General features: G+C 46.6%; 1 protein-coding gene across 1 annotated transcript; it reads right to left on the bottom strand.

Annotated features, from left to right (window-relative positions):
- Positions 1–2376: 2376 nt before the first annotated feature.
- On the bottom strand, positions 2377–17614 carry LOC118378609 (sia-alpha-2,3-Gal-beta-1,4-GlcNAc-R:alpha 2,8-sialyltransferase). Its single transcript, XM_035765594.2, has 4 exons — positions 17239–17614; positions 13591–13713; positions 10722–11279; positions 2377–3353 (listed from the first exon to the last, which is right to left on the bottom strand). The coding sequence occupies exons 1-4, from the start codon at positions 17400–17402 to the stop codon at positions 3071–3073; spliced, it is 1128 nt and encodes a 375-aa protein (XP_035621487.1). The 5' UTR covers positions 17403–17614; the 3' UTR covers positions 2377–3070.
- Between the last annotated feature and the right edge of the window lie 650 nt (positions 17615–18264).

Below are 18264 nucleotides of genomic sequence, written 5' to 3'. Positions count from 1 at the left end.
CAGTATAGCCTCTGCAGTATAGCCTCTGCAGTATAGCCTCTGCAGTATAGCCTCTGCAGTATAGCCTCTGCAGTATAACAGGTTGTAGTATAGTCGCTGTAGTTTAGTCGCTGTAGTATAGCCGCTGTAGTATAGCCTCTGTAGTATAGTCGCTGTAGTATAGTCGCTGTAGTATAGCCGCTGTAGTATAGTCGCTGTAGTTTAGCCGCTGTAGTATAGTCGCTGTAGTATAGTCGCTGTAGTTTAGCCGCTGTAGTATAGTCGCTGTAGTATAGCCGCTGTAGTTTAGCCGCTGTAGTATAGCCGCTGTAGTTTAGCCGCTGTAGTTTAGTCGCTGTAGTATAGCCGCTGTAGTTTAGCCGCTGTAGTATAGCCGCTGTAGTTTAGCCGCTGTAGTTTAGCCGCTGTAGTATAGTCGCTGTAGTTTAGCCGCTGTAGTATAGTCGCTGTAGTATAGTCGCTGTAGTTTAGCCGCTGTAGTTTAGTCGCTGTAGTATAGCCGCTGTAGTTTAGCCGCTGTAGTATAGTCGCTGTAGTTTAGCCGCTGTAGTATAGCCGCTGTAGTATAGCCGCTGTAGTATAGTCGCTGTAGTATAGTCGCTGTAGTATAGTCGCTGTAGTTTAGCCGCTGTAGTATAGTCGCTGTAGTATAGTCGCTGTAGTATAGTCGCTGTAGTTTAGTCGCTGTAGTTTAGCCGCTGTAGTTTAGCCGCTGTAGTTTAGCCGCTGTAGTTTAGTCGCTGCAGTATAGCCGCTGTAGTATAGCCGCTGTAGTATAGCCGCTGTAGTATAGCCACTGTAGTATAGTCGCTGTAGTTTAGCCGCTGTAGTTTAGTCGCTGCAGTATAGCCTCTGTAGTATAGCCTCTGCAGTATAGCCACTGTAGTATAGCCTCTGCAGTATAGCCACTGTAGTATAGCCTCTGCAGTATAGCCGCTGTAGTATAGTCGCTGTAGTTTAGCCGCTGTAGTTTAGTCGCTGTAGTATAGTCGCTGTAGTTTAGTCGCTGTAGTTTAGCCGCTGTAGTTTAGCCGCTGTAGTTTAGCCACTGTAGTATAGTCGCTGTAGTATAACAGGTTGTAGTATAGTCGCTGTAGTTTAGCCGCTGTAGTTTAGCCGCTGTAGCATAGCCGCTGTAGTATAGCCGCTGTAGTTTAGCCACTGTAGCATAGCCGCTGTAGTTTAGCCACTGTAGTTTAGCCGCTGTAGTATAACAGGTTGTAGTATAGTCGCTGTAGTTTAGCCGCTGTAGTTTAGCCGCTGTAGTTTAGTCGCTGTAGTTTAGCCGCTGTAGTATAGTCGCTGTAGTTTAGCCGCTGTAGTTTAGCCGCTGTAGTTTAGCCACTGTAGTTTAGCCACTGTAGTATAGTCGCTGTAGTTTAGCCACTGTAGTTTAGCCACTGTAGTATAGTCGCTGTAGTTTAGCCGCTGTAGTTTAGTCGCTGTAGTTTAGCCACTGTAGTATAGCAGCTGTAGTTTAGTCGCTGTAGTTTAGCCGCTGTAGTTTAGTCGCTGCAGTATAACAGGTTGTAGTATAGCCGCTGTAGTTTAGTCGCTGTAGTTTAGCCGCTGTAGCATAGCCGCTGTAGTATAGCCGCTGTAGTTTAGCCACTGTAGTATAGCCGCTGTAGCTTGGACCGCTGTAGGATAGCCGCTGTAGTATAGCCGCTGTAGTATAGCCGCTGTAGTTTAGCCGCTGTAGTTTAGTCGCTGCAGTATAACAGGTTGTAGTATAGCCGCTGTAGTATAGCCTCTGCAGTATAGCCTCTGTAGTATAGCCTCTGCAGTATAGCCACTGTAGTATAGCCTCTGCAGTATAGCCACTGTAGTATAGCCTCTGCAGTATAGCCGCTGTAGTATAGCCTCTGCAGTATAGCCGCTGTAGTATAGCCTCTGCAGTATAGCCTCTGCAGTATAGCCTCTGCAGTATAGCCACTGTAGTTTAGCCGCTGTAGTTTAGCCACTGTAGCATAGCCGTTGTAGTTTAGCCACTGTAGTTTAGCCGCTGTAGTATAGTCGTTGCAGTTTAGCTGTCACAAAGCGTAGCACTAGCAGGCAACAACATGGGCAGCCTGGGAATCCATCTTGGGCAGTCAGTATGAATCTCACTGGCCATCTCAGTGGGAAAAACTGGTTGCAAATGTTTCATGATGTCATGGTCAGGTTGTGCTATATGCTGATTGGATAATGAATGACGTTATGCTTATGTCTTTTTACAACCAGAAAAATACGTCTTTATATGTAGTTGTGATCTGCTTCTGGTTATTTAACCAGATCACAACCAAAATATAACATCTTTCTCCTGATTTCTTGATGTCGTCATCGTTGTAATCGGGTTATTTAACACCTTCTTAACCAGAAAAACAGTTTACAATCAGAAAATGACATAATGTGCCAGATTTAGCCTTTTAGTCTGATCTAGTCCATGTACCCGTCCAGTCTGGTTCGGTCCAGTCCAGTCTGGTTCGGTCCAGTCCAGTCAGGTCGGTCCGGTCCAGTCTGGTTCGGTCCAGTCCAGTCAGGTCGGTCCCGTCCAGTCTGGTTCGGTCCAGTCCAGTCAGGTCGGTCCCGTCCAGTCTGGTTCGGTCCAGTCCAGTCAGGTCGGTCCCGTCCAGTCTGGTTCGGTCCGGTCCAGTCTGGTTCGGTCCAGTCCAGTCAGGTCGGTCCAGTCCAGTCAGGTCGGTCCGGTCCAGTCTGGTTCGGTCCAGTCCAGTCAGGTCGGTCCCGTCCAGTCTGGTTCGGTCCAGTCCAGTCAGGTCGGTCCCGTCCAGTCTGGTTCGGTCCAGTCCAGTCAGGTCGGTCCCGTCCAGTCTGGTTCGGTCCAGTCCAGTCAGGTCGGTCCGGTCCAGTCTGGTTCGGTCCAGTCCAGTCAGGTCGGTCCCGTCCAGTCTGGTTCGGTTCAGTCCAGTCAGGTCGGTCCGGTCCAGTCTGGTTCGGTCCAGTCCAGTCAGGTCGGTCCCGTCCAGTCTGGTTCGGTCCAGTCCAGTCAGGTCGGTCCCGTCCAGTCTGGTTCGGTCCAGTCCAGTCAGGTCAGTCCGGTCCAGTCTGGTTCGGTCCAGTCCAGTCAGGTCTAGGCACAATGTGAGAGCGTCAGTTTGATAAGTCCCTCTGTGTGCATCCTATAGAGCAGTTTGAACTCTGCTGGCAGCTGGTGGGACTCCTGCCACTTGGTGGTGAACTTGGTACCCTTCTTGTCGTAATAGTGATAGGGCAGCTCCTTGCCCGTGTTTGGGTCCCAGCCAAAGGGCCAGAAGCCGTACAGGTGGATCTCCTCACACATGGACGAGGCCAGAGTGTACATGAGGATCCCTGTGCTCAGACGCTTCGGTGACAGCTGCTTGGTCTTCCAGTATCTGCAGCACAGACCAATAGAACAGACAGGGTTAGAATGGGTACTGTTAGAATGGGTACTGTTAGAATGGATACTGTTAGAATGGGTACTGTTAGAATGGGTACTGTTAGAATGGGTACTGTTAGAATGGGTACTGTTAGAATGGGTACTGTTAGAATGGATACTGTTAGAATGGATACTGTTAGAATGGATACTGTTAGAATGGATACTGTTAGAATGGGTACTGTTAGAATGGGATACTGTTAGAATGGATACTGGTTACTGTTAGAATGGATTGGAGTGTGTGCAAGCGTTTATGTGTGTGCGAGCGTTTATGTGTGTGTGTGTGTGTGTCATTATGTGTATGTGTGAGTGCTGTACATGCTCCTTTACTAAGTTGTAAACCAATTTAAACCATTGATGCATTATCCCAAAATGAAATGATCCCCTCATGAATGGACACTGGTGTTTAATGCAGACGGAGCTTGTTAAATGAAGATATTCAGTGCGAGCAGGTTACTTTAATGGGGTTGAGGGAGATGATAGTACAACCAGACTGTGTCCCAAATAGCACTCTGTTCACTTTCTAGCACACTACTTTTGACAAGAGCCCAGAGAGCTGTGGACACCAGGCACCATAGGGCTGTGTTCACCAGGGCCAAGAGGGCTGTGTTCACCAGGGCCAAGAGGGCTGTGTTCACCAGGGCCAAGAGGGCTGTGTTCACCAGGGCCCATAGGGCTGTGTTCACCAGGGCCAAGAGGGCTGTGTTCACCAGGGCCCATAGGGCTGTGTTCACCAGGGCCCATAGGGTTGTGGTCACCAGGGCTAAGAGGGCTGTGGTCACAAGGTAGTGCACTATATAGGGAATACTGGTTCAGACCGCCACGGCCTGGTGGGATAAGCCCCGTCCTGTCAGCTTGCGGCCACAATGACCATACCTGGCTTGCAGTCCTCTGTCTTAGCAGTAGGTTCCAAGCCCTGTCAGGTCCTAGGTTTCCTGCCCTGCTAGGCCCTCAGCCCCCTGACCTGGGGACCCACAGTTTCCTGACCTGGGGACCCACAGTTTCCTGACCTGGGGAGCCACCGTTCCCTGACCTGGGGACCCACCGTTCCCTGACCTGGGGACCAACCGTTCCCTGACCTGGGGACCCACCGTTCCCTGACCTGGGGACCGACCGTTCCCTGACCTGAGGACCGACCGTTCCCTGACCTGAGGACCGACCGTTCCCTGACCTGAGGACCGACCGTTCCCTGACCTGAGGACCGACCGTTCCCTGACCTGAGGACCGACCGTTCCCTGACCTGAGGACCGACCGTTCCCTGACCTGAGGACCCACCGTTCCCTGACCTGAGGACCGACCGTTCCCTGACCTGAGGACCGACCTTTCCCTGACCTGAGGACCGACCGTTCCCTGACCCGAGGACCCTCTGGCCACTGCACGTGGGGAACCCCCTGACCTCGTCTCTGGTGCTTAGCCGGTCCTTGCCTCCAGATTCCCGACGAGCCTCACCCAGGGGTCCCAGTCTGTTCCACTATGGGAGCCATCGCGTTCAGCAGTGGTGAAAGAGTCACCAACCTCAGTGAGCTACCAAAGACAGTTGTTGCAGGCGTGCCACATTCCTCTTTCAGCTGTGGCCAGCCTCCGGCATCGTACTCAGCGCCCAAGAAAGGGCCCCAGCGGCCCTGCAACAGCTGAGTTAGTGGATCCTCTGCCACGACATTGTTCCCTCAACATTGTGCATTGTGACACTGGCTATCAGTTGCCCCTCTAACACAGCCAGACTGTGAAAAAAGGCCATGCCTGTGCACATGACTTTCCCCACAGTCTCATTAGCAAGTTCTGGTTCACGACCAAGTTGACTGTTTATTTTAGGAAGATTGTCGATGCATCCAAGAAGTGAGTTATGGGATTTATTGTCGGGAGGTTTGTTACCTACGTTAAGATGATGATTGACTGCAAGCAATTGTCTTTAGGTCCTAATTACCTCTGTAGTTGTATAGCACTGCTGCAGCTTGTATATTTCAGACACTCTAAAGACCGACGCCGGACAGGAGAAGCAGGTACGGGGAGTCAGACATTTGTTTCGGGAACAGACATAGAATAAGACAGGAACAGCGTCAGCACACGGGAAACACGGACACATGACAGTCAATGCAGCAGCAGGGAACAGAGCTGGGAACTGACTAATACAGGAGAGGTAACAAACAGGTGACTGAGTGAGTCCAGGTGAGCCCAATATCGCTGAAGCGCGTGACGAGGGAAGGCAGGTGTACGCAAATGATGGTGGCAGGAGTCCGTAATTCAGGGCAGCCTGGCATCCTGGCATCCTGGCATCCTGGCATCCTGGCATCCTGGCATCCTGGCATCCTGGCGTCCTGGCATCCTGGCATCCTGGCATCCTGGCATCCTGGCATCCTGGCATCCTGGCAGCCTGGCATCCTGGCATCCTGGCATCCTGGCATCCTGGCAGCCTGGCAGCCTGGCATCCTGGCATCCTGGCATCCTGGCATCCTGGCATCCTGGCAGCCTGGCATCCTGGCATCCTGGCATCCTGGCATCCTGGCAGCCTGGCATCCTGGCATCCTGGCATCCTGGCATCCTGGCAGCCTGGCAGCCTGGCATCCTGGCATCCTGGCATCCTGGCGTCCTGGCATCCTGGCATCCTGGCATCCTGGCATCCTGGCATCCTGGCATCCTCGAGCACCGGGGGGTGGAGCAGGTGGGACAGACACCCTATTAGCATGTTGTTTATATTGCATTGGATGCCTGATTGTTTAGAGATGGTTCATTCGTATAGCCTATATGCGCACTTTAACACTTATTCATGCTACTGTTAAGCCATGGCAAGATGGCTTCTAGAAGTTTTAGACTGTCCTCAGTGAGATTTATGACTCTGAGGCACCGGACACAGATCAGATAAGATCTACATTAGGCCAGAGAGAGAGAGGGCAATAAATCGTGCCTTCCGAATGATTCGTTCTCTCTCTATGGCGAGACGGTTATACGTATCCCTGCTGTGTGTATGTAATGCCATTCTACTGGGCTATGTACAGATCCCGTGGTATTGTGGCATTACTATAGTTCATATACATACACTTACCGGTCAAAAGTTTTAGAACACCTACTCATTCAAGGTTTTCTATTTATTCACTCCTACCTTGTCACAACACGACTGATTGGCTCAAACACTTTAAGAAGGAAATAACTTTTGAACAAGGCTCACCTGTTAATTGAAACACCTTCCAGGTGACTACGTCATGAAGCTGGTTGAGAGAATGCCAAGAGTGTGCAAAGCTGTCATCAAGGAAAAGGGTGGCTAATTGAAGGATCTCAAATATAAAATATATTTTGATTTGTTTAACACTTTTTTTGGTTACTACATGATTCCATGTGTGTTATTTCAGAGTGTTGATGTCTTCACTATTATTATACAATGTAGAAAATAGTAAAAAATTAAGAGAAACCTTTGAATGAGTAGGTGTCCTAAAACTTTTGACTGGTAGTGTATATGTCCCCTTTCCCCTATAGAACCCTAGCAAACTTCACGGTCGTTTTAGTTGTTTCTTGTTTTTGTTGGCGACATCCAAAATAAAAAGTAATGTACGTTCAACACGCTGCACCTTGGTCCGGTCATTTCCCTGACGATGTTCGTGACGGAACTACCCACCACCAAAGGACCAAGCAGCGTGGCCAGGAGGAGCAGGGATCCTGGGACCGGGAGAAGAGGGAGTGGAGGACCTCATGGACATGGGAGGAGGTTATGGCAGGGGACAAGAGCCTGCCATGGAAACAGGCGGAAACAGGCGGAACAGCGGCGATACCAGGAGTCACGGCAACGAGGAAAGCACGAGAGACAGCTCCAAACAATTTTTTGGAGGGGACACACGGGGAGTGTGGCAGAGTCATGGTTCAGACCTGAGCCAACTCCTCGTGCTTACCGTGGAGCGCACGGTGTCTCCAGTGCCCGGTGCGCTACATTCCAGCTCCCCGCATTGTATGGGCTAGAGTGGGCATCCAACCAGGACGAGAGGCATCCAGCCAGGATGGCTCAGCGCGCCTGGCCTACAGTGCATCTCTTCGGCCCATGATATCCTGCGCCGGCTCTGCGCACTGTCTCCGGTGCGTCTGCACAGTCCAGTGCGTCCTCCGGCTCTACGCTCGAGACCTCCAGTGCACCTCCACGGCCCAGTGTATCCGGTGCCTGCTCCAAGAACCAAGCCTACAGTATGTCTCCCCAGCCTGGTGAGTCCTGTGCCTGCTCCCAGAACCAGGCCTCCAGGGTGTCTCCCCAGCCTGGTAAGCCCTGTGGCAGCTCCACACACCAGGCTGCCTATACGTCTCCTCACTCCAGTGATGATCCATGGCCCGAAGCCTCCAGGGATGATCCATGGCACGAAGCCTCCAGTGATGATCCATGGCACGAAGCCTCCAGTGATGATCCATGGCACGGAGCCTCCAGTGAGGATCCATGGCACGAAGCCTCCAGTGATGATCCATGGCACGGGCCTCCAGGGATGATCCATGGCACGAAGCCTCCAGTGATGATCCATGGCACGAAGCCTGCAGTGAGGATCCATGGCACGCCTCCAGTGATGATCTATGCCTCCAGGGATGATCCATGGCACGAAGCCTGCAGTGAGGATCCATGGCACGAAGCCTCCAGTGATGATCTATGGCCCGATGATCCATGGCACGAAGCCTCCAGTGATGATCCATGGCACGAAGCCTGCAGTGAGGATCCATGGCCCGAAGCCTCCAGGGATGATCCATGGCACGAAGCCTCCAGTGATGATCCATGGCACGAAGCCTCCAGTGATGATCCATGGCACGAAGCCTCCAGTGATGATCCATGGCACGAAGCCTCCAGTGATGATCCGCGGTCCGGAGCCTCCAGCGATGGTCCCCGGTCAGGAGCTTGCAACGATGGTCTCCAGTCCGGAGCCTCCAGCGACGGTCCCCGGTCCGGAGCCTCCAGCGAGGGTCCCCAGTCCGGAGCCTCCAGCGAGGTAGATGCCCATCTGGACCCTCCCCTATAGTGTCAGGTTTGCGGCCGGTGTCCGCAGCTTTGGGGGGGGTATGGTTCTAAATCAGGGACAGCTGTCTATCGTTGTCTCTGATTGAGAATCATACTTAGGCAGCCTTTTTTCCTTTTGCATTTTGTGGGTAGTTGACTTTATTATTGGCCTGTATAGCCCTAGTAAGCATCACGTTCGTTTTTATTGTTTCTTGTTTTAGTTGGCGACATCCAAAATAAATTGAAATGTACGCTCACCACGCTGCACCTTAGTCCGGGCATTTCCCTGACGACGTTTGTGACAGAACTACCCACCACCAAAGGACCAAGCAGCGTGGCCAGGAGGAGCAGGGATCCTGGGACCGGGAGAAGAGGGAGTGGAGGACCTCATGACATTGATAAAATAGTCAAATAATTTGTAAGAAAACAACTTTTCTAGTATTATCATGTCGTCAAATTTATTTTAAAAATATGGCAATGTTGTCATTAGCTAGCAAAATTCATCAAAAATAGTTAGCAAAGCTAACGTTAGCTAGCTAAAATCCAGTTGTCTCCCCGCAATCTTAGCTAGCTGACGTTATAATCTGGTGACATCAAAATGGTGACAAAGGGGGTTTCCTACCAACTATTTGCCTCAGTGTGAACGCCATTGGATTTCCAAGCCACTGCACTTTGGATGAAACCTTCAACGCTCAATGGTCCTTCTGTAGCTCAGTTGGTAGAGCATGGCGCTTGTAACGCCAGGGTAGTGGGTTCGATTCCCGGGACCACCCATACGTAGAATGTATGCACACATGACTGTAAGTCGCTTTGGATAAAAGCGTCTGCTAAATGGCATATATTACTGATACCCAACTCAGCATTCTGCGCATCGTAATATATATATTATATATATTACGATGCGCAGAATGCTGAGTTGGGTATCAGTTCAAAACGAACATTCAAAACAATATTGTGACGAAACATGCAAGCCAAGAATACAGGGTAACATCCGCACCGAGCTAACGGGCAGAGCAGCCGCTTTCGAGGAGCGGGACTCTAACCCGGACGCTTATAAGAAATCCTGTATTCTCTCCGATGAGATGAACCATCAAACAGGCACAGCATCAATACAGGATTAAGATCGAATCGTACTACACCGGCTCTGAGGCTCGTCGGATGTGGCAGGGCTTGCGAACTATTACAGACTACAAAGGGAAGCACAGCTGAGAGCTGCCCATTGACACGAGCCTACCAGACGAGCTAAATCACTTCTATGCTCGCATCGAGGCAAGTAACACTGAAGCATGCATGAGAGCATCAGCTGTTCCGGACGACTGTGTGATCACGCTCTCCATTGCCGATGTGAGTAAGACCTTTAAACAGGTCAAGATTCACAATGCCGCAGGGCCAGACGGATTACCAGGACGTGTACTCCGAGCATGCGCTGACCAACTGGCAAGTGTCTTCAATTACATTTTCAACCTCTCCCTGACCCAGTTTGTAATACCAACATGTTTCAAGCAGACCACCATAGTCTCTGTGTCCAAGAACACCAAAGTAGCCTGCCTAAATGACTACCGAACCGTAGCACTCACGGCTGTAACCATGAGGTGCTTTGAAAGGCTGGTCATGGCTCAAATCAACACCATTATCCCAGAATCCTTGGACCCACTCCAATTTGTATACCTCCCCAACATATCCACATATGATGTAATTTCTATTGTACCATTTTGGCCACAATTGGCCCAGCGTCGCCCGGGTTTGGCCGGGGTTGGCAGATATGGTCAATAAGAATTTTTTTCTTAACTGACTTGTCTCGTTAAATAAAGGTTAAATAAATAAATAACAGCATTTCACTGTAAGGTCTACTACACCTGTTGTATTCGGTGCATGTGACAAATACAATTTGATTTAAAAGCCATGAATTGGCTGTAAACTGCAGTGAATAGTCTCCCATTTGAATAACCGCTCAAAAGCCTGGCATTTTGAATGCATATTCATTTAGGAATAACTGCATCTAGTCTGCTTGATCGGGGCAAACATTTAGATCAGTTATGTTTTTTCCCTCTACAGTTTAACCTACAAGGGCCAGGCACATTAGCAGACCAGTACTATGGTGTATTTTTTCAGGATGTATAAAGCTAGGTGTGCCCAGTGCTATGCTAGGTGTGCCCAGTGCTATGCTAGGTGTGTCCAGTGCTATGCTAGGTGTGTCCAGTGCTATGCTAGGTGTGTCCAAGTTGTGATTCTATATTACTTGTGTTAATATGTAACTTGTGATCTGTTAAGAGCTTCCTCTTGAAGGACAATAAACATAAATCAATCAATCAACCAACCAACAAATCAATCAATTTATTAATCAACCAATCACTCTGGTGTGTCCAGTCTTACCGGTTTATGTACTGCATGATGTTGCCAGGCCAGGCTAGCTGAACCTTCAGCTGTCCTCTGTGCTCCACAAAGAAGTCGACCAGTGTCCTGGTCACCGTGGCCGAGGTATGGAAGAAGAAGGCAGGGATCCAGAGTATGGCCCCGTCCAGCTTCTTCAGACTCAGGAAGAAGTTGTTCCTGTCCTGGAGGGTCAGCAGGTTGTTGTAGTACTTCTCCAGGATGCTGGGGTTAAAGGTTGTGAGGTTGGTCCTCCGCCCCACGTCCCGGCGGAAGATCTCAGTGGGAGCGAAGTTGCAGCGGAAGACGAAGTCGAACTTCTCGATCTCGGGACCACAACGACTCCCTGTGAGAATGCCGCTGTTCCCCACCACGGCGCACACATTGTAGTGCTTGTTGACGATGGGGGAGGCCTCGGGAAGCAGGGACTTGAAGTTCTCTCCGATAGAGAAGATGTACTTGTGGCTGGAGTAGTCATAGTGCATCAGTTGACCCACGCGCACGCTGCTCCGGGTCAGGGTGAAGTTGTGGGCGATATCGATGTGCCGAGAGATCTCTTTTCTGGAAGATATGGAGAGATCAGACAGGTGGGAGAAATGTTAGGCTACATTCCAAATCGCACCATATGTCCTATGTAGTGTACTTAACTTGATCAGGACCCATATGGGAGATATAAGAAAGTTCAGGAAATAAATACAGTACCAGTCAAAAGTTTCAAATACACCTTACTCATTCAAGGGTTTTTCTTAATTTTTTTACTATTTTCTACATTGTAGAAATAATAGTGAATACATCAAAACTATGAAATAACACATATGGAATCATGGAGTAACCAAAAAAGTGTTAAACAAATCAAAATATATTTTATATTTGAGATTCTTCAAAGTAGCCACCCTTTGCATTGATGACATCTTTGCACACTCTTGGCATTCTCTCAACCAGCTTCATGAGGAATGCTTTTCCAACAGTCTTGAAGGAGTTCCCACATATGCTGAGCACTTGCTGGCTGCTTTTTCTTCACTCTGCGGTCCAACTCATCCCAAACCTTCTCAATTTTGCTGAGGTCAGGTGATTGTGAAATAGCCCTTACACAGCCTGGAGGTGTGTTTTGGGTCATTTTCCTGTTGAAAAAAAATTATAGTCCCACAAAGCGCAAACCAGATCCTCATTGACACACTAAATTCCCATAGAAATTCATAGAACTGTCATTGTCATTGAAAGCAAGTCTAAGAAGCGGTAGATCTGTTCTATGTGCGCTATTTCTACGTTTCCCGTTCTTAAGTTTAGTTTTTGTGTACTTTAGGTTTTTGTAAGCCAGCTTTAAACAGCTGAAAATACAATTTTTTGGTTCTGGAAAATATATTTCACAGCGGTTTAGATTGTACAATGATTCTCTTATTGTCAAATAAACTGAAAGTAGGCAAACTATTAGAATATGAGCAACCAGGAAAAGGCAGAGCGATTTCTGCATATTGCACCTTCAAGAAGTGTCCATGTTGTCTTCCTTCTCCTCCACCAGTGGTAGCGCCCCCCTTGCACACTAGGAACCCCCAAAATAAATGCCTGGTGACCTATGGAGGGTCTTACTGAATCCCGTATGCATGGAACTTGCTAACTCTCCTTACGATCCAGTAATATCAATCAAATTCAATCAAATGTATTTATAAAGCACTTCTTACACCAGCAGATAATACATTAGCAACATTCCCTCCTAAAACCACTCCTAAACACTCCTAAAACAACATTCCCTCTTAAAACCACTCCTAAACACTCCTAAACAACACCCCCTCTTAAAACCACTCCTAAACACTCCTAAAACAACATTCCCTCTTAAAACCACTCCTAAACACTCCTAAACACTCCTAAAACAACATTCCCTCTTAAAACCACTCATAAACACTCCTAAAACAACATTCCCTCTTAAAACCACTCCTAAAACAACATTCCCTCTTAAAACCACTCCTAAACACTCCTAAACACTCCTAAAACAACATTCCCTCTTAAAACCACTCATAAACACTCCTAAAACAACATTCCCTCTTAAAACCACTCCTAAAACAACATTCCCTCTTAAAACCACTCCTAAACACTCCTGAACAACATTCCCTCCTAAACACTCCTATACAACATTCCCTCCTAAAACCACTCCTAAACACTCCTGAACAACATTCCCCCCTAAACACTCCTGAACAACATTCCCTCCTATACCACTCCTAAAAACACCTAAACAAAATTCCCTCCTAAACCACACCAAAACAACATTCCCTCCTAAACCATTCCTAAAAACAGCTACTAAACATTCCCTCATAAACACTCCTAAACAACATCCCCTCCTAAACCATTCCTAAAAACAGCTACTCAACATTCCCTCCTAAACAACATTCCCTCCTAAACAACATTCCCTCCGAAACACTCCTAAACAACATTCCCTCCTAAACCATTCTTAAAAACACCGAAACAACATTCCTCTTAAACTACTCCTAAAAACACAAACAATATTCCTACTAAACTACTCCTAAACAACATTCCTCTTAAACTATTTCTAAACACTCCTAAACAATATTCCTACTAAACTACTCCTAAACAACATTCTCTCCTAATACTCCATAGCTTATTGCCTGGTCTAATCTCGGCACCCAGAACCAAATCTGCTTCTATCATTTTAATATTAAGGTTTGTCACCAGAGACCAAGCCTGGTCTAAAGTTAGTCCGCTTCGATGAGCCTGGCGTGGGTCATGTTCATTAGGCCCCCCAAAAAGGAAGGTCACTACCTTAATGTGTCCAATAACAACACTAGTTTCTGATGTAAAACATTTTGCAACGTTAGTGCTTAATGAATAGGAACCAACTGTATCCTATAGACTACTTCACCTATGTTCTGTGAAAGCCGTCCTGTTATAGCGCCATTTGGAGGCGTTCTCCTGGATGATCTCGTTTAGGGCCTTGGTCAGAGGGGTGAAGGCTGGGTCCAGGTACTTCATGGCCAGCTGAGACCTGTGGACAGAGGCAAACACATTGATACATTGGTTGGATGATATTCTGGTGGCATTGTACTTGTGAAGGGATTTGACTGTGGCTGTGGGGATAAAACATGGACAGTTATGGAACTGATGTGTGAGAGATTGTTTTACATGTACAGTATGGTTAGTATGCCAAGTTAAATAAAGGTTCAATAAAATTTTAAATAAAAATGATTGATTTCCAAATGGTATCCTATTGTCTATATAGGGCCTATTGGGCTTCATTCAATAGTACCCGCAAAACACCAGTCTCAACGTCAACAATGAAGAGGTGACTCCGGGATGCTGGCCATCTAGGAAGAGTTGCAAAGAAAAGCCATATCTCAGACTGGCAAAAAAAAGAAGAAAAGATTAAGATGGGCAAAAGAACACAGACACTGGACAGAGGAACTCTGCCTAGAAGGCCAGCATCCCGGAGTCACCTCTTCACTGTTTACGTTGAGACTGGTGTTTTGCGGGTACTATTTAATGACGCTACCAGTTGAGGACTTGTGAGGCGTCTGTTTCTCAAACTAGACACTCTAATGTACTTGTCCCCTTGCTCAGTTGTGCACCGGGGCCTCCCACTCCTCTTTCTATTCTGGCTAGGGCCAGTTTGCGCTGTTCTGTGAAGGGAGTAGTACACAGCGTTGTACGAGATCTTCAGTTTCTTGGCAATTTCTCTCATGGAATAGCCTTCATTTCTCAGAACAAGAATAGACTGATGAGGTTCAGAAGAAAGTCTTTGTTTCGAGCCATTTTGAGCCTGTAATCGAACCCATAAATGCTGATGCTCCAGGTACTCAACTCGTCAGTTTTATTGCTTCTTTAATCAGGACAACAGTTTTCAGCTGTGCTAACATAATTGCAAACAGGTTTTCTAATGATCAATTAGCCTTTTAAAATGAAAAACTTGGATTAGCTAACACAATGTGCCATTGGAACACAGGAGTGATGGTTGCTGATAATGGGCCTCTGTATGCCTATGTAGATATTCCATTTTAAAAAATCAGCCATTTCCAGCTACAATAGTAATTTACAACATTAACAATGTCTACACTGTATTTCTGATCAATTTGATGCTATTTTAATGGACAAATATGTGCTTTTCTTTCAAAAACAAGGACATTTCTAAGTGACCCCAAACTTTTGAACAGTAGTGCATATAGTTGGAAGTTTACATACACCTTAGCCAAATACGTTTAAACTCAGTTTTTCACAATTCCTGACATTTAATCCTTGTAAAAATTCCCTGTCTTAGGTCAGTTAGGATCACCACTTTATTTTAAGAATGTGAAATGTCAGAAAAATAGTAGAGAATTATTTATTTCAGCTTTAATTTCTTTCATCACATTCCCAGTGTGTCAGAAGTTTACATACACTCAATTAGTATTTGGTAGCATTGCCTTTAAATTGTTTAACTTGGGTCAAATGTTTTGGGTAGCCTTCCACAATGAGTTGGGTGAATTTTGGTCCATTCATCCTGACAGAGCTGGTGTAACTGAGTCAGGTTTGTAGGCCTCCTTGCTCGCACATGCTTTTTCAGTTCTACCCACAAATGTTCTATGGGATTGAGGTCAGGGCTTTGTGATGGCCACTCCAATACTTGACATTGTTGTCCTTAAGCCGTTTTGCCACAACTTTGGAAGTATGCTTGGGGTCATTGTCCATTTGGAAGACCCATTTGCGACCAAGCTTTAACTTCCTGACTGATGTCTTCAGATGTTGCTTCAATATATCCACATCATTTTCTTTCATCATGATGCCATCTATTTTGTGAAGTAGACCAGTCCCTCCTGCAGCAAAGTACCCCCACAACACGATGCTGCCACCCCCGTGCTTCACGGTTGGGATGGTGTTCTTCGGCATGCAAGCCTCCCCCTTTTTTCCTCCAAACATAACGATGGTCATTATGGCCAAACAGTTCTATTTGTGTTTCATCAGACATTTCTCCAAAAAAGTACAATCTTTGTCCCCATGTGCAGTTGCAAACCGTAGTCTGGCTTTTTTTATGGACGGTCTGGGACCAGTGGATTCTTGGTTATGTCGATATAGGACTCGTTTTACTGTGGATATATATATATACTTTTGTACCTGTTTCCTCCAGCATCTTCACAGGGTCCTTTGCTGTTGTTCTGGGATTGATTTAGCACATTTTGCACCAAAGTACGTTCATCTCTAGGAGAGAGAACACGTCTTCTTCCTGAGCGGTATGACGGCTACGTGGTCCCATGGTGTTTATACTTGCATACTATTGTTTGTACAGATACATGTGGTACCTTCAGGCGTTTGGAAATTGCTCCCAAGGATGAACCAGACTTTTTCTGAGGTCTTGGCTGATTTCTTTTGATTTTCCCATAATGTCAAGCAAAGAGGCACTGAGTTTGAAGGTAGGCCTTGAAATACATCCACAGGTACACCTCCAATTGACTCAAATTATGTCAATTAGCCTATCAGAAGCTTCTAAAGCCATGATATCATTTTCTGGAATTTTCCAAGCTGTTTAAAGGCACATTCAACTTAGTGTATGTAAACTTCTGACCCACTGGAATTGTGATACAGTGAATTTTAAGTGAAATAATCTGTCTGTAAACAATTGTTGGAAAAATTACTTGTATCATGCACAAAGTAGATGTCCTAATCGACTTGCCAAAACTATATCTTGTTAACAAGTGATTTTTGGAGTGGTTTAAAAACGAGTTTTAATGATTCCAACCTAAGTGTATTTCAACGTCGACTTCAACTGTATATATATGTATGTTTAGTTTCTGTGGAGAGGAAGGGAGGGCATCCAATGATACAGCCTGATACACCTTGGTTTCAACAAAGCGGGGAATGATTACAGGGTGGAAATGAATCTACCGCCACATTTAAATCAGAACCAAGGACAGCTCCCTTGAGCGAGCCAGAGAACACAGCAGCCAGTAGCCAGCCAGGCTATTGCGTCACAGCTGGACGTTCAGGACCTCTCTCGCTGAGCATCATAACACCCCAGGGGCCTTGTGACAAAGCCTTCACAGCAGTACGATCATTACAACATGCGCTGTGCTTCTTGTTCATGACCAGATAGGATTAAATTCGGCTGTATTTCCGACCGGTGAGCTGGCTTGTTGTTGTATTCATTAATTTGGCTGAGATTCGACCTTGATATCAGGCTGAATAAAAAAAACTGTGACATGCGGTAAATTCAATAATCGTGGGAAATATGGAGACGTTGATTATTGATATGACCTGAGAGAGAACCGACAGAGGCGTCGTTATATTTATACTGTGACAGTATAGGCCTTTTGGTTTGTGGTGTAGCCGATTGTAGGCTAGCAGCCTATGACACAAGCCCCTCTAATATGAAGCCCCCCCCCTGCTATTCTGGAAATAAAAACACACCATGATATGTTGCATGATAATAACGACCGTTACGTGTATGTATATGCTACAAGAACGTAAAACCGCACACTTCAGCAGGCTATTGCCTACGCACATAGCACACATTTCTATTGCGAGATGTTATTGTAATACTTACCGAAATCCGGTATGAAACATATACATCCGAGAACCCCCTGAACTTGCGTATTTGGGGTTCGTGAATAGAAAATCTTTTTTTATTGACACGTAGCTGATCAATGAGAGTATGAGCAGAGCAATACTGAGCATCACCAACCCCAGGACGCTCGCTATGCGGACCATCTTTCCGAGTTGACATTCCCGTCTGTGCAACGACAAGGACAGCTGTGTTGCTATTCAGCGGAGGAGAAGCGACCTGTCGGTTGGCCTGTCATATTTAATTTTATACCCAGAGACAGTCAGATAGAATCTGAAAGAGGTAGCGACAGGCAGCATCAGAAAGGGTTCTTGTTTTGAAGGTATGTCTCTGTTTCTTGGCTCAGAGCGGTTCTCATTCTCCCAATGCACCGGTCCTGCTCGGTTTTGGCTAGAAGAGATACAGCTTTTGTCAAAATGGACTTTTCGTAGCAGGTTCAGGATAATTTACGCTACAAGTTGTTTTTACCTGCCCCAAAGATAGGATAATTAACGTGGCAGGTTAGGATAATTAAGTTAAAGTTAGGAAAATGGTTAGGGTTAGCTAAAATGAAACCATTTTTTTTTTGACAAAAGCTGTATCCCATGTAGACATGACAGTCCTGCTCGTTCCATTCCATCCCCTCGTTGCGAACATAGATCCAGAAGTAATAATGGCGCAGGGAGATGCATGCATTTTGAATCGAATGAATTAACCTTACCAGATGCTTAATAAAGAACCAGTGACCTTGTCAATTAAATAAACAAAAGCGTTCAGTACGATGGGTATACAACAAAGTAGGTTCAATGAGTTAGCCACTAACCACGCAGCTGACTTTAATAAACAACCTGAAACAACTACTGATTTTCAGGTTCATTATATAAAAAAATAAAGCTATTTCAGAATATTTGGGCATGTTAACTGGCTAACTCATTGATTCTGCTTTGTAGCATACCGGTAGGCTACCACTTACTTATAATCTGTGTTGCAAAACCGCTGTTAAACCTGTGTAACAGTATAACTTTAGAC

The sequence above is a fragment of the Oncorhynchus keta genome, chromosome 12 (assembly GCF_023373465.1).
Source record: "Oncorhynchus keta strain PuntledgeMale-10-30-2019 chromosome 12, Oket_V2, whole genome shotgun sequence".
In the NCBI taxonomy this organism is placed as follows: domain Eukaryota; kingdom Metazoa; phylum Chordata; class Actinopteri; order Salmoniformes; family Salmonidae; genus Oncorhynchus; species Oncorhynchus keta.
Note: the sequence above shows the minus strand (reverse complement) of the source record. Positions and strands in the feature narration are given on the sequence as shown.